Source organism: Pieris napi, chromosome 22, assembly GCF_905475465.1.
Source record: "Pieris napi chromosome 22, ilPieNapi1.2, whole genome shotgun sequence".
In the NCBI taxonomy this organism is placed as follows: domain Eukaryota; kingdom Metazoa; phylum Arthropoda; class Insecta; order Lepidoptera; family Pieridae; genus Pieris; species Pieris napi.
Genome location: NC_062255.1, coordinates 8,337,252 through 8,354,250, shown reverse-complemented (window position 1 = coordinate 8,354,250; position 16,999 = coordinate 8,337,252). Strand labels below are relative to the sequence as shown.

At 34.4% G+C, this 16,999-nt stretch overlaps 1 protein-coding gene and 1 long non-coding RNA gene across 2 annotated transcripts; one reads left to right on the top strand and one right to left on the bottom strand.

Annotated features, from left to right (window-relative positions):
- Positions 1-77: 77 nt before the first annotated feature.
- Positions 78-4,987, bottom strand: LOC125060865 (beta-1,4-galactosyltransferase 4-like). The gene is made up of 8 exons (XM_047665974.1): positions 4,784-4,987; positions 3,225-3,427; positions 2,196-2,343; positions 1,225-1,319; positions 833-1,025; positions 545-649; positions 376-468; positions 78-289 (listed from the first exon to the last, which is right to left on the bottom strand). The coding sequence occupies exons 1-8, from the start codon at positions 4,939-4,941 to the stop codon at positions 166-168; spliced, it is 1,119 nt and encodes a 372-aa protein (XP_047521930.1). The 5' UTR covers positions 4,942-4,987; the 3' UTR covers positions 78-165.
- A 193-nt stretch (positions 4,988-5,180) lies between these two features.
- Positions 5,181-6,604, top strand: LOC125060911. The gene is made up of 2 exons (XR_007118941.1): positions 5,181-5,405; positions 6,308-6,604. It is a non-coding gene; the product is annotated as an uncharacterized LOC125060911 (long non-coding RNA).
- Positions 6,605-16,999: the final 10,395 nt, after the last annotated feature.

Genomic DNA, 16,999 nt, shown 5'->3' with positions numbered 1-16,999 from the left:
ATTCGATGACATTTGTAATTTGACATTAGAGTGATAGTCAAAGTCAGTACTATAATGAAAAAGTTACGTTCTGAAATTTAACCACTCAAGTCATTTAATTCCTTTTTATCCATACTTGTTTTAACAGTGCTATTTCTAAGTAAAACAATTATTTTCACATATTGTTTATTCAACAATTGTTACCAATGTATAAAGTTGGTGATACTCTATGGACATTATCGTTAATTTAATGTTGTTTAGTCCTTCGTTTAATTTTTTTAGACTTGGTGTTGTTTGCTTTCTTCTTACACTGTAAATAAAAAAAGGGCGAACGCATTAAAGATTGCTGCTAATCTGAGTATTGGTGTTGTAAATTTAAACAAAAACTATACTCACGTTATATTATTTGTTTGCTTTAGATACGGTAAGGAAGAATATTTTCCTATTGGCGCCTTATTCGTTTCTAATGATATGTTGGCTACGATCAATCTGAAATATGATCGATTTATAGTCACGAATAAGCCTTCTTTCCCAACGGAATGTCATGTCAATAAATCAATTTTACCTTCGATACATATCGATGTAATCATCATCATCATTCCATGCAAGATTCGAAAATCCGTTAGCTTTGGTAAATTTTTCCGGCTGAATAGAAATGGCACCACCAAATCTAATGAAAATAATAATACTAGTAAAGGCTTCGTTCCCAAAAAATAGATTCTAATTAATTATAAATATTTGTAAATATTTATAGTAAAAACTACTTAAATTTCCTTATAAATCTCTAACTATTTTTACTGAGATGACAACTCAACCTGCGGATATTATAATGTTATAAATTATTTTATCCGACCTTGGAGGCATACGTGTATCTGCTATTAGTCTTTTAGGACGGCTCCCACAACGGTATAGGTTCCTCGTATCTTCAGGAACTATGTGAGGGTCATGAAATATGAAGCACATCCAACCCTCTGCTCGCTTCGTTTGAGCCACTTCAAAACCAATGTTGTACAGTTGACCGCGCTTGTATGGGGTCGTTGAGTTTACTAGAAAAATAAAAATGTATGGCCCAAATAGTCACGTATACTGTGTCTCGTTTTAATATTTTCAAAGGGACTCGAGAGCGATAAGGATAAAACATTCAATGAAACGATGGTTAATAGTGTATAAGTTAGCACAGAGTCTAGAATTGGAAATCGTTTTCCTGCAGGATGTTGTTATATTAAAATATATGATTTGACTAACATTTGCTGATAACAAATATCTGGTAGGCAAGTTGTTGTTTCATCAAAAATGGATGCATATAATATAGAAAACTTGTCAAATATTTTCGCATATGTCTGTAAAAGATAATTGTAAATAAAGGTTACGGTAAGGTTAGGTAAATAATACTTAATTATATTCTACTACGTCGCATATAGTTGTGTTGTCTGTTGGAAGTACCAAAACGTATACTTTTTTCAAATAAGGTTCTTTTTTAAGAGTCGGTCATATTTTTCTATATAACCAAGAAGTTTTAATATCAAGCCATAAAAACTTATTTCCTCGGATTAAAATCAAGAAAGCGTGCCAGTGGTTAAACTTTATCACTTAAACTAATAACGATTTAGGCCAATAGTATGAATTTTAACTTTCATAAAGGCATTATAGAAAGAAAGAAAAACTATATAAATATGTTTTTGTCAAAGGTTATAATATTTTACAGTGCAGTATTGGCCTAGTGGCTTCAGCGTGCGCCTCTCATCCCTGAGGTTGTATGTTCGATCCCTGTGCACTGGACTTCTCTACGTGCGCATTTAATTCGCTCGAAGGTAAAGGAAAACATCGTGAGGAAACCGACATCTCAAAGTCGACCTACTTGCCTATTAGATTGATAAGTGATCACGAAACAGATTCAGAAATCTGAGGACCGGACCTAAAGAGGTTACAGCGCTACAGATTTTTCAAATAATATTTAAATGTTTACATCTGTATTATAATATTTCAATAACTAGACAGGCGCTTCGGCATTCATTAAGAAAGATTTTAAATGGTGAACTATTTTTGTCATCTGTCAAATCTTATGGGAATTAACCTTTTGACAGATGGGATACTTCGCACATAGGCCCCTATTGACCTTAGCCAATTAGCAAGCAAGATGTAGCCATAGATATGCTTAGAAAATATCTACGAAATAGACGCTGAAATCCCACAGAGTTTTAATTAATTAATAATACTTATTAGTCTCATGCAGCGGTACAATTATCGCGGCATTTTGTCTCGCAATACACGCAGAGGGTGAGTGTATACCGCCCACCACAATATCAATATGCATATTTTCAATACCATACAATCCAATAATTGATTTATCACCCGGCACAGGTCCTGAAAATGGGTTTTAATTAAAAGAGCACAGCGTATAGATAAAGTTTAAATGAAAAACAGTTCGGCACTGTTGTGACTTTATCTATTACGACTAAAAAACTGGGTTTTGTGACAATATTTTTAATAACGCGATTTCGCAATACAAAACTATATCAATATTAGTTTTGTCTGAAATAGAATATTAATAGAATTTGGAAATGTATTATAATAATCAACACTGAGTGTGGGAGTTTTTAAAATATAATATTCATTTAAGGGTAAATAAACGTATTCAACAAATTCATTATTGCTTAGATGATTCTGAAGCAAAATAAAAAAAAAACTCATGTGTGCAATTCACACGTGGTAGAAGTGAAACCATCAAAAACAAAGTTTTTATAATGAATAATATGTAAATTATACTTTTTTCACTAACTAAATGTAGGACTATGTTAAATTTTCATTTATAAGTTTAATATCAATATCAATCTTTAATTTGATAAAAACTAAAATAATGGAAGTTTGAAATTCGATGATTATTACTTATTTAATTTTTTGCACATCTATGTTTTTTTAATTCAGAAAATGATCAAATACACGCCAATTTAAAGTTTATACACTGCACAATTCTTCCCATCTCATTCTCTCCCACGCTAAATCCTACGTATTTATGCGTCTGTCTCTTTTTACTGTCGCTTTTTCCGTTGCATCCGGTTTGAAATCACAACGATTCTAAAGAAGTTTCACTTCAAAATGCTTTTTAATTATATTATAACAAATCCGGTGTAACTTTTAATACCTAAACAGAATTACAACTTTACGCCGGATTAATTAACCTTCCCTGGTATTAGAAAGCGTACAGTACTTGCTTCCTGTTAATTACATAAAAATAAAATTATTACCAAGATGGGGCGGAATTCTTGGACACAATTCATTCTTTTCGTTTTCATAATTTTGAAAATAATCTAAGAGCCCGTCTTTAAGTTCTCTGTTAGTTACGTTTTTGGCATTTTCACTGGTAATATTTTTACCACAGATAACAGTATTTCGTAAAACTTGCTTGTTCCAGTCTATATTTATTGGTACCAGCTGAGAGTATTCTGTTCTGAAAAATTTGAAATCATGGGTTAGGTAGATCTCGTGCAGACTAGTGTTAGGACATAAAACTTGACATATACGTTTATGTAGTACAGTGTAAACTGTTCATAACGTCATTTGTCATTGGTTTAACACAAAACTCATACAATAATTCACTCTTTATAAGGCAACAGCCATTCTCTATTACGAAGAAATATTTTCATATTTAGACATCAACTTAAGTGTAATTGTGTTTCTAATCAGCTTACAAAACTATCCTTTTGAGGTGCCTAACTCTTCCCTCTATATAAGTAAGACTCTCTAGAACGAAAGGTCCCTTGAAATTCGTTATAAGGAGTTTTTACTGTATATCTACGTTTGAACCCCAAGCATAACAATGACTCTTTCAAAGTCATAATTTTCTCAACGTCCGGTGAAGGAAAATTAAAGGAAATCACTGATTTTTTTACCTTTTCTAAAATCGACTTTTTACAATGACCTGGTTATAATGTACTTTCGTAGTGCACACAATTATAATTTTGTTGTGTTGCGTGAACAACATAGGTACTTGTTAATAAGTTGTAAATTTGTTTGACATCCTGGCGGACATAGAAACTATGTATGGTTTGTGTTTTTACCACACTACTATAAACTCCTTTAATTATTAGTAATATAAATATAATCTGAAGTCAAGGCCTAAGGGCTGTAGTTACCTACGCAACAGTTGTAATTCAGTTGTGGTACATTCAGGTTGATTAGTTTTAAAAAAACCGCACAAACAGCCATATAAAAATAGGCATGAAAAACTAGCGTAAAAATATAAACCTTATATAAATTCATTCATTCAGTTTGACTATCATAAAAACTATGCTTTCATTCAAAATTATGGAACAGTGTTAATTTGTTTATTACACATTAATTATAATACAATCATTCATACGCTTTTTCATAAACGTAAATTAGGATAAAATGTTTTGACATGTCTATTTATTACCAAGACACACGAAACTGAAACATTTAATAGGTTTTAGTGAATATGTTAATAGGTTGGAACATTATTAACATGCCTAGGAAACAATCAATGCCTAATTTGGAGGTCGGGGGGGCAACAAACGAGTGGAGGCCTTCAGCTTCCGAATTATTTTCCGAAAAAAAACCAGTTTTTTTTTCCGAGTTTAACAACAAATAATTTATTGCGAAACCAAGTACTATAGATTCTTTTATTATTAAAGTCTCTGTGGGGGACTCTTTTGCTGGGGCTGGAAACAGTAAATGGAAACCTTTAGTGATGATTATGACCTGATATAAAATAGTAGATCATTTTTCGTCTTATTAGTACATTCTTCTTCTAGTAAAGTACCCTAGAATTCGGTTAAAGACTTACTCATTTATATATAAATCATTGTTCATTTCAAAATTTCCGCCATTTTTATTCGTGATGATGTAGTTAATTGTATAAGAAGTGTGGTACATAAAACTTAATATCGCAGCAATTACAAATACAAGTACGATTCGCCGAGATTTATATTGTGTTTGAGACATTTTTCTTTATGAATTATTCTTCAAAATTAAGAAATTATATTACAATAAAAAGTGTCTTCATAATATTATTTGTCAACGGTAAAATATAAATAGTCAATTGTCAATTTGACATGACCTCAGTACTATACTCTGTGTTAATTTAAGTCACCTTAACTTTAAAATTACAATAATTATGAGTTTAGTATTCAGTAATATAAAATAATTATTAAATATAAAATATTACAATTTATAAATGGTAAATAGTATTATAGCACAAATTTCACAATATTTTTCTTACGTTAGAGGGTAGATTGAGATTTGCATTATTGCGTCAATTAAATCAAGTGTCAAAAGTGTCGTAACACAACACATTGTGCATTTTTATTGGTTTTACAAAATTATTTAAGTATGCCGAAATACTATAGGTTCCGACCAAATACACGACCAAGAAACTTAAAAAGGAAAGAAAGAGAAGTCATGGAAGAGTAAGTACTTAACAATAATTCGAAATAATGTTTTCTAATAACAGAACGCAAACGTGAGTACTACAATTATAAAACTTCATTATATAAATGCTAATCTAATTTAAATTTTGTGCATAACTCGACAGTTTCGAGGGATTTGTAGCAGTCGCAATCTCCTACTGACCACGCCTGATGGTTACGAAGTTTTATTTGTATCTTTTTTATTATACATATATGCTTAGACCGCTGGTAGTTTTAATCTAATTTACAGATAATTCGTATGTATAATTAGAACAATGCTAAGACGACAAGTTCTTATAGTGTCTTTCACGTATGTTATATATCTAAGAAAATTGATAGATTACAAATATCCAGACCAGAATTTGTGCCTGTCACCTTCAGAATATACGTATCTCACTTTACTACATTTCATAATGCTATTGTTATTGAATATAATCTTTAAAATAGTTTTGTCGGCTAAGATATTCAAAACTAAAGCCACAACCTACTTACGTCGATTTTAAATCGACTTAAAAGATACGAAGGGTATCTTTATGGCGTTTTTTCAAATAACAAACTTAAATCTAATTTTAGAACCGTTATGCCATGTTTGTATAAATAATTTTTTGACAAAGCTCACGATATGATAGTGACTCAAATACGATTCGAAATAAGATATATACATCATTTATATATATATTTTAACGTTAGAAACTGAAATGTTGGAATGTACACTTTTTGGATATTTTGTGGCCATATAACGATAGCGTCACGTCGCCGCGGCGTCGACATAGCGTCGACGCTGTGCGGCCGCTGACACGACGACAACGTTTGGAAGACGCTAGTGTGGGGGGTCTCTAAATGTCCATGCTTATAACCTCGAATCTATGATTTTACGATACTTCTTATAACAATTTTTTCAGACGATTATTTGGAGTACACAAGGAGTGGTTTGACTTGATACCAACGCCAGTGAAATGTTGGTACCTTCGACGCATTGCTTGGCGCCATCCACTGTATACGTACGTTGCACTCTGCAAAAGCTATTTGTGGTCGATCTACATGCAATGCGAGCTGGTGATCGTTCTGTGACGCACGATTAAGATTCTTCCGTCTTTTGGTCTATTTGTAAATTGTCAACGTCTTCATCTACACTGTTTTGGTAGGAAAATTGTATGTTTTGACAATTGACTTGTAAATATATTTTTTATAAAATGTAATTGGTTTTTTATTTATATTCTGTATGTTTAGTTGGTATGTAGTGTATTTCAGTACACTCAGAGTTACTATGAAATATTTCTTAAAATCTGCTAATAATCAGTGATTTTTGTTTTTTTTACATAGCAGCGTTTGGCCAATGAGACTCTCTTCCTTGACATTTCCTTTCTATACCCACAGTATACATATCTAGAAAAGTATTTTTTATATAGAACGGGGCAAACGGGCAGTATGCTCACCTGATGTTAAGTGATACCGCCAATGCTCAGAGGGCACGCGATTGCGATGCCGGCCTTTTTAAAATTGGTACGCTCTTTTCTTGAAGGACATATTTAAGATATATTTAGCATAATCAGAAATCAAAATTCCTAAGCAAAATCAACGCTTCATTAGGGCGTAACCAGACATCGAATATTGATCGAAATCCGTACGGAAATAATAGAAAATTATTTGATTTTATTCCATCATTCATTTTATCAGCGTCTAAAATTGAGAAAATAAAATTCTATTGAAATAGGAGAAAATATGGCAGCCACCGTTAATTAAATTGAGTGCTAGTAAACAGCGGGAAAAACTGCAATAAGACGTAAATGCAAACACAGGCATATCGATTTAATCACTCCGATAGGAGGTTTGAAAGGCTTGTATCGTGTGTATGTTAAAACTACCCAAGTATTTACGGAAAATTGCACTTACAGAGTAAGGTATATACAGTGTTATGTACCGCAAGCGTGCCGTAAGAATAAAGTATAAAACCTTCATAGTGAAATGAAATAATAGGACCGAAAGTGGCAACATTACTTTTTTTTAAATTAATTTATTAGCCGGATACAAAGTCCATTGGCAACATTACTTAGTTGGTAAGAATGTTGCCATTTTAGTTCTCTATAGCTGTATCATAATTGTAGTCGATTTCAACTTTTGCGGTCCAATTATTATTTAACTGTTGCCCTACGTTCGCCATAGTATTTATAAACTTGTGAGGCGCGATTGAAAATGATGCATTTTTAAATCAACCACGGTATTGTATGACTATTTGACCAGCCCTTGAAGAATAAATAACCCTCCTTTTCAATAAAACCATAGCATAGTTTTCTTTTAGTGCCACTCAATCTCATAAATTGTTGATTTATTTGAAGCCAGATCACATTAGGCATTCAATATTTTTTATCTATGACAAACTTATATCGTTTAAGTTCCCACAGGTCTTTTTTAACATGCTGAGCAAAAAAATTAGAGTGCATTACAAAATCCTTTAACTTTACTAGATTACGACACTATATTAATTGATATTTCGCCTACATTCTGGGATAATGGTCAGTTGGTTGACAACAAGGCACCGTTTTAATCGAATCTGTGACCCGAATATTGCTATATTTTTAAGGAATTTGGCGCATATCCAAACTGCGAATAATGCGACTGGAATTAATTGCATAATATTATATAAAACGACCCGTAGGGGCCGTTCAAGTATTAAGTGAGTACTGTAGGGGCAGGGGGGTCTTTGATTTTCATATTTAGTGATTACGTCAATAGTCATTATAGAATTCCTATAAAAAATAAAACGATTATGTACTTTTATCTTTGAGAGCTGTGCTTACTTTTTCTGAAAAGAGGAGAGGGGGGGCAGTAAATCTGCTTACGTAATACTTGAACGGCCCCTAAGTCGCAAATGAGGAAGAGGCAGAAACATATCTGCAGCGGTTTCCTTAAAATGACTATGATCAAATCACTTGCAATCTCACTTTACCCAGCGCGGTGGTCCATTACGAGTCTCCGGTCTCCGGAGCCGGTGAAGTAATTTCGCAAGTTAAATCGATCAATTACCTTTTATTACATTCACAATTATTCTTCTGTGCCAAATATAAATCAAATTTATTCAGGGGCTTCAACGATCTTAATTATGCCACGAGGGTATGGGCGGATCTACTTACTTAGCTTTTTGGGCGACAGCCCAGGGTCCCGTGGATACAAGGGCTCCAAGTCCCCACTAAAAACAATAGGCGATATTTTGAAATAACCATTGGTATCCCTGGGAACGGGGTGTCGTCACCCAGTCGCTTGTTTTTGGCCGGTGTATTTTTTCGCCTGTGTCTATGACGGGGGACTTCCCCTTAATAGCGCAGAGCCCCAGAAATTCACGATCCTCCCATGCGTGAGGGTAACCTCTGTTCACTTCACTTGGCTAAGTGAGTAGTTGTGGATGGAGAAATCGTCGACATTTGGTTCTTATAATACAAAATTCTTGGGAAGTGAAATCTATTTAAAAAAATAGTGAAAATTATTAACAATATAAATAATTGTTTTGTCGGGAATCAAACCTTTCAGATTAAACGCCATATGCGTAACGAAGTAAGCCTCAATCCCAGTATATAAGCTTCTTATTTACTTAATCCCCTATTGTGTGTGTAAACAGTCAAATATAAAGGATATTAAACCACATCCAAGCCATTGGCCTTTTATGAAAACCGCAAATGTGTGTAATAAATTTGAATCGACATTCCCATTGGATTTTCATTCAGATAGTATGTTTAGGTCAAAGGACAGAACGACAAAAGGGGATTATCCTTCAATAATAATTGTTCTAGTTAATCAAGTACAATGTGCCACCTTTTCATATTATTACATAAAAAGTAATCTTCATGATTTCTCAATAAATTTGTAGTTTTATTGAGGCTATGTATGTGTAAGAGCGTAGAACTAAATAAACGTGACAAAACATTATAGAACTAGAACTCATGAAATACGTCACACTTCAATTACAGACCGGGCAAGGTTGGGGGCTGTGGGGTCTAGGAAAGCCGGTCATTGGCTTAATGCTTATTCTTATTTCTTTGTCAAACACTGGCACCCTTTTGGATCTTGAATTGCAATGCCACCAGCCTTCGCGTAAGAGTGCCCAAATGTACTCCCCATAAGTGTCCCAGTGGCTTTGAAGTAAGTGGTCTTGGAAACCATGGCCTTCTCCATGCTGTGTGTGGCCACTGCCAAAAGAGTGCAGATCGTTTATCTCGCCACGCTGCGCTCAACTACTACGACGTTCTCTTGCCTACGTCAAGATTCCAGCCATTTTGGAGTCAACGGGCATCGCAAGAGACGATGGCAAGCGGGCGGATTTCGTGATCCCTTGGAAGATTGGGTGGGCGTGGACACGTTTGCCCCGTCTCACCTCCCTCGGACAATCAAAAAAGCGGGGGCGGCCGTAGAGCAGGCAGAAAATAAAAAACGGCTCAAATATAAGAGTCTTTCATCCAAGTTCGATTATGTTCCCTTTGGAGTAAAGACTCTTGGGCCGTGGGGTTCATGTGCACAGGCACTAATTAAAGATTTAAGTTGGCGCCTGGTAGATCTTCCTTGCTCAACGAATAAGTATCGCAATACAGCGAGTAAATGCTGCCAGCGTCAAGAGTACAAACAGGGACCAAACATTTTAAATTAGTTTTAATTTTCTTTTTATTAATTTTTAATTATTACTTTGTATGGTAAGAATATTTTATATACTATATAGTTGATTGTTATAATAAAAATATATTACTTAAGATCCGTAATCTGGAATAAAATCGAATCGGCGAAAATATCCCAGATTACGGAAGTAATTAGTTATATAATGTTTTGTCACGTTTATTCAGTTCCCAATTGACACGTTCGCGATAAAGAACATTCAATAACATCCTTATGAAAAGGGGTACAACATAAAATACTATTAAAATATACCGTAAAATTCCTTGCAAAATTGTACTCTAAATTAAGATTTTTACACCGATCTCAAACAAATTCCACGTTATATAAACGTCTTCAGGCAAAGGCTGGTATGCTCGAACGCGATATTAAAAGAACAAAGAAAAATCAAGATAGCCACGTTATTATTTCCATTCTATATTTTTATGCTTGGTTTCCTGAGTGGCGCGTTAGTCTTTTGTCTATGTATTACCTTAAACTATAATGGGGCATCCACACGCTGGCTGTTTGTCACAAACACCGCAAACAGCAAACGAAGTACCAAACACCAACCACAATCACCCAACACAAACAGCCATCCACATGCTTGGCGAACGGTCATAACATTCCGAATCGGCAAACATGGCGTCCGACGAGCTTGTGGCAGCTCTACTTTCGGGTTGACATATTTTTATTATAAATTAAAGCAAGAGAAAGAAAAAAGGAAAAAAAGAAGAAAGTAAAGACGATGGTTGATGATTAAAATACATAGACATCGTACAAGGTACTGCTTTAGACCTATTTTAATTTTACTTAAAAGTTTTTATTCGTTTCAGACAATTTATAGAAGAAAAATTTAATGAGCTCATTTTGTTAAGCCTCCAAAATGTCAAAATCGTAGGTGCTGAACAATCAGACATTTTTTACGCTTTGCGCGCCAACGAAAAAGTGTATCAAGTAAATACGTCCGCCTCCCGCAAGCTCGCGCGCATACTGATCGCAGCCAAACGTGTGGATACGTAGCAAACTGTTTGCCAAACATCCTTTGATCTGGCAAGAAAAACCGACACCGATGCCGAACACTGCCCAACACAAACACAAACAGGCAAACAACGACAAGCACCCATCCACACGTCCGTGTTTGCTGTTTGCTGTTGGCTGTTTGCCATTGTTTGGCAAGCGTGTGGATGGGGCTTAAGATAAAAAATATGTGTACCTGATCACCGATGACGACTCATTGGTCTAGTGGAATCCATGGGTCCCGGGTTCGATCCCGTATATATTTTTTTCGATTTCGATCGATCGATCGAAACATCGATGTGATGAGCATTTGGTGTTGTGCTTAGGTCTTGGGTGTTCAAATATGTATTTATATGTCTATCTAGCTATAATATGTATGCATATTGTATATCCGTTGCCTAGTACCCATAACACAAGCTTCACCAGCTTAGCATGGGACTAGGTCAATTGGTGTGAATTGTCTTAAAAAAAAAAAAACTTTCGAACGACATTATTGAAGGAATATTACTACACCAAAAAATCTAACTTGTTTAGATCTTCTCGATCTCTTACCATTCAATATTCCTGCCAGATCTCTACGCTCGCAAAAAACCTTTAACCTTCCGACTCACAGAATCAACATTGGGTTCAGCGAGCCTAGCCACAGAATGTGTTCTACGTTGGATTCTGCCACTAATATCGACCTTTTTTCGTACTCCTTTACTGCTTCATTAAAGCATAAGTTAAAACAACTATTATCGTCCTAAGCCTTTTAGGAAGCGTTCAAGTACTACGTCACGCAATTTTTGGAGATTATTGACACCCCCCCCCCCCCCCCTGTAACGCACCGTAACGTTTTTCTGTACCCAATACGTTTAGTGACCAGCCAGTGACTCTTTAAATACCTAAAAGTTACCATTATGTGGTGTAAAGTACTGGAAAGTCGATAAAAATATTAACAATAACGCGAAATTCAATCCCCGCCCCGCATCGTAACGTTTTACAAATAGAAAAAATTCGTTACGTAATACTTGAATGCTACCTTATGTTTCTTCTTCATTATACCTACTAGTATATTTGTCGTTGTTCTGATTTATATATTTGGTGTTGTATTGTATGCTTAACTAACGTTCTGCTATCATGTTTTGCTTTGTATCTTATTTTTATGAGTGAAACTTTTTGTGGATATATCCTATGTGTTCAATTTATATTTTAGTAGTGTTGAGTAATATATATAAAACACAACAGAAGGGTGCTGGGGTAACCAAGAAATACTTACGGAGTTTATGCTTCATAACGAAGGTTTAATAATTTCTCAATATTTCTGGATCACGGGTAGTCAACCATACGGAGCTGATGTCACTAGCATACTTGACTCAAAGCGAATTTAAGTTAAACCAAAAATAAAACTTTTCGGAATAGGTTTTGTTTTCGAAAAAGTTAATTCGTACACGAACTAACATTTCTGGATTCGATTTTTTGACTTGTTGCTTTCAATGGACTCGGCTGATACGTTTTTTGGATCCCAATTTGTTAAAGTTACTTATGTAGAATGCATAACCGAAACGTTCCTTAAACGATTTATTTCCTCAAGAATATAAAATCGGGTAACTATGGTGAGTGAGAAGCAGAAATCCAACATCTTCAAGAAGTACAATATTCTGTACGTTTTAAATGTTTTAGTTCATAATAATTCTATTCAAAAATTAACTTTTCACTGAACAAGAATAAAATCCAAGTATTGATCCCAAACGCACTGAAATAAATATTTATCGCAAAACATCTACTTAAGGTGAGTAGGATCTGACGTCTCGTTGTTGGAAATTGACGTCTACTCCAGTCAAATTACGAAATAAATAAACATGAGCGAACACAGTTTGGGGATTTTGAGGATCGATAGGGGGGTGTATTCTGAGCATTAATTCCAATTTGAGGGGTTGTACTGAGGTCAGCTCAAGGTCATTTCGATGGAAACGCGTTTAACTCGATATCTCGAGAATGGTTAGTGTTAGCCGAAAAATTGTAGAGACCTTTTCTTTTCCTAACTAAATTTACTAACTTTTTTATTTGAAACTTTTTTTTATAACATTAATATTTTTCAAGTTATTACTTATTAAGGCAGAAATTTTACTTTTTTTTCAATTTTTCGTCGTTTTCTCCCCAACCATTCAATTTTATTAAATTATACCGATCATCGAAGTGTAGATCTTTTAATTATGAACAATTTTGTTCTTAAACTTTTTTCCGTAATGCCAATACCTTCGGAGTTATAGATTACTTTACCGAGCGAAATCCGCGCCACTGTCGCAATATAAAAAGGTCAATCGATTAAACTATTTAAAAATTTGGTATTTAATATTCATGGGTTAATTTGGGTAAGAAGTAAATTAAAAATTAAAACTGTTTCACACATTTATTGATAGAAAAATAGGTTATAAAATTCGGAATATTAAGCACCCGAGGTCGATGGAAGTGATCCGTGAATATTCGTGGTCCTGACGGTATCAGGGCATACGTCGTCCTCGTCCATTGCGTCAAGATCATCATCGTCGATAACGTTAGCGACATTCGAACAATAGTTCTCTTTGCAATTGATGCAAATCACTGAGCAAAAGAGGCCGGCCTTTCTGCATCCGCACGCTTTGCCGCACGTAAATTATCCGGAGCTGGTTTCAATGACATCGCTATCGGCTAATAATTACTGATTAATTATCATTATTAATCATATATTATGATTAATAATTTACTGAGATCGATTGCGTGCAAATGCAAAACCAAATGCGGCAAAGCGTGCGGATGCAGAAAGGCCGGCCTCTTTTGCTCAGTGATTTGCACCAATTGCCAAGAGAACTATTGTTCGAATGATGATCTTGACGCAATGGACGAGGACGACGTATGCCCCAATACCGTCAGGACAACGAATATTCACGAATCACTTCCATCGACCTCGGGTGCTTAATATTCCGAATTTTATAACCTATTTTTCTATCAATAAATGTGTGAAACAGTTTTAATTTTTAATTTACTTCTTACCCAAATTAACCCATGAATATTAAATACCAAATTTTTAAATAGTTTAATCGATTGACCTTTTTATATTGCGACAGTGGCGCGGATTTCGCTCGGTAAAGTAATCTATAACTCCGAAGGTATTGGCATTACGGAAAAAAGTTTAAGAAGAAATTTGTTCATAATTAAAAGATCTACACTTCGATGATCGGTAAAATTTAATAAAATTGAATGGTTGGGGAGAAAACGACGAAAAATTGAAAAAAAAAGTAAAATTTCTGCCTTGCGGGAGTAATAACTTGAAAAATATTAATGTTATAAAAAAAAGTTTCAAATAAAAAAGTTAGTAAATTTAGTTAGGAAAAGAAAAGGTCTCTACAATTTTTCGGCTAACACTAACCATTCTCGAGATATCGAGTTAAATGCGTTTCCATCGAAATGACCTTGAGCTGACCTCAGTACAACCCCTCAAATTGGAATTTATGCTCAGAATACACCCCCCTATCGATCCTCAAAATCCCCAAACTGTGTTCGCTCATGTTTATTTAACCCGTTTTTAGCCATAATTTGACTGGACTAGTCATATAGACTTAGAACCCACACAGCCATTAAAAAGCTTATTAGTTACGTAAAGTATTAAATGTTTTACGTTAGAGCTTCTAATTACAATAAGTTACTAATGTATGCAATAATCTTATTGCAGTATTTTTATATAAAGAGTTTAAAAACACACAAAAGGACCACACATCTTCCTGTTTTATATAAATATTAATTTAAAAAAAAATTGTTTTATATAGGTAACAGGGGGCAACCGGGCTGGTGGCTCACCTAATGTTAAGCCGTCCATAGACACTCACAGAGGGCTCGCACGTTCGTTGCCGGCCTTTTAAGTATTGGTACGCTCTTTTCATGAAGGACCCTAAGTCGGATTGGGTCGGAAATATTTCCGAAGGCAACTGGTTTCATATAGTGGTGGTACGCGCCTAAAAAGGCTAAGTTGGGGAACCACGGACGTCGAGGTGATATGAAAAAGTTAAAATGCTTAATTTGCTAAGAACGAGAAGAAATTACCAAAGATTACATAACTAAACATTAAGACTTTTCGATGTCCGTTTGTTTTTTAAAGATTAATATTTAAAAATATTGTTATTAAAACAAACAATTAGTGTCGAGTAGGCGATCAGCCTCCTGTGCCTGACACACGCCATCGACTTTTTGGGTCTAAGACATGTCGGTTTCCTCACGATGTTTTCCTTCACCGTTCGAGTGAATTTTAAATGCGCACATAGAAATAAAGTCCATTGGTGCACAGCCTGGGATCGAACCTACGACCTCAGGGGTGAGAGTCACACACTTAAGCCACTAGGCCAACACTGCTAGCAAGTATTTTTCTTTACTTATTATTGAAGTTATACTTCTTTAGGCGCGTTATGAAAAATTGATGAGAGTGAAATTTTACGATGCGCGCGCACCGTGACACAAAATTAACAGAATCAAGTTGCCCACGGAAGATGCTACGGCATTGGACATAATTTAAAAACAACATTCGAATAATAATAGAATTTATGTTACACTTAATGTAAGAGAATAGTAATAAATATTTATTTATTTAATTTTTCAAATGGAAACTGAACTTTATTGACTATAATGACTCCTTTTTCAGTCTTTGATTATTTAATTGTAATTAATTATTTGCATGCAATCAAAAACTATTTTTGATAATGCCAAAAAGTATATATAACTTCTTACGCGCGTACATAAGACCGCACCCTTTTTTATGTATAGTTTTAATCTTGAACAACCACAAGGTTAAAAATTAATTTCCAATTCCAATTATCCAAATCAGTCTCGTTTTAGCGAGAACAAATGAACAGCAATTCATTTTTATATTTAGTCTACCACAATTCAAAGACAAATTAAACTTATAAAAGGTGATAGATATTAAAATTATTATGCGGATGGTTCTCCAAACGAATGTCTTGCCGCTAATGGACCCCGTGTTCTGAAACAGCATTTTTCTCGCTTTCACTCGAATCGACATTCATTGTGGAGATAAATTCTGTCTTTTATCGGAAAATAAAATCGTATAAAAACGGAACAGAGCTGGATCAGCGATTCATTACCTCAAATGGTTTTATCTCGTTTAAATTCAGTCAGTGTATTAATCTATGGTTATTTTATAAAGCCGAATAGATAGATAGATACAGTCAAAGTCAAAATCATTTATTCATATATGAAATACATCTAAATTTTACATTTACTGCCAGTTATCAAATCAAGGGCGTAGAACGGAAGAGAAGAACTGGCAATAAACTCTCCGCCACTCTTTTTAATCGCCAAGTATTTTGTTTTACACAACGTTTGTAAGGAGCTGCAACCATTACACCATGTCCCACATGACATCATAAGTAATAAATAATAATAAAATAAATTATAAACAAAGATTTGTCCACTATCAGATAGATTGTACATCGGCGCTATATCATTTGAATTTGTTTAACAAGGCAATATTTTCATACAATAACAGCAAGGAACTAAATGGATTTTAAAAATGATTTGATACAAAACTAATGATTGAAAATATGCAGTTACTGTGTTCGACAGGTCTATCCTAATATTATAAAGCTTAGTATGTTTTACTCAATCAACGGTTCGATCCCAAATTATTCTAGGAAATAAAAGATATACAAATACATGGAGTGATCATATACTGGTACATGATCATCTATTGGGGCTTTTACCTTAGTAATAATTAATTTACAAAGAAGTTTCACTTGTGACATGTGTAATTTGTACGCACGCACTTTTTTTCTCTTCGTGTCTGTTATTTGGATTTTCTTTTTCTTAAGTAACTATGCCAAATGTTTTTGTTTTGAGTCTTTTTGTAAACACCAGGTTAATATTGAAAAACTAAAATGGCAATACAGTTGAAAGAAAACATTGTGAGGAAA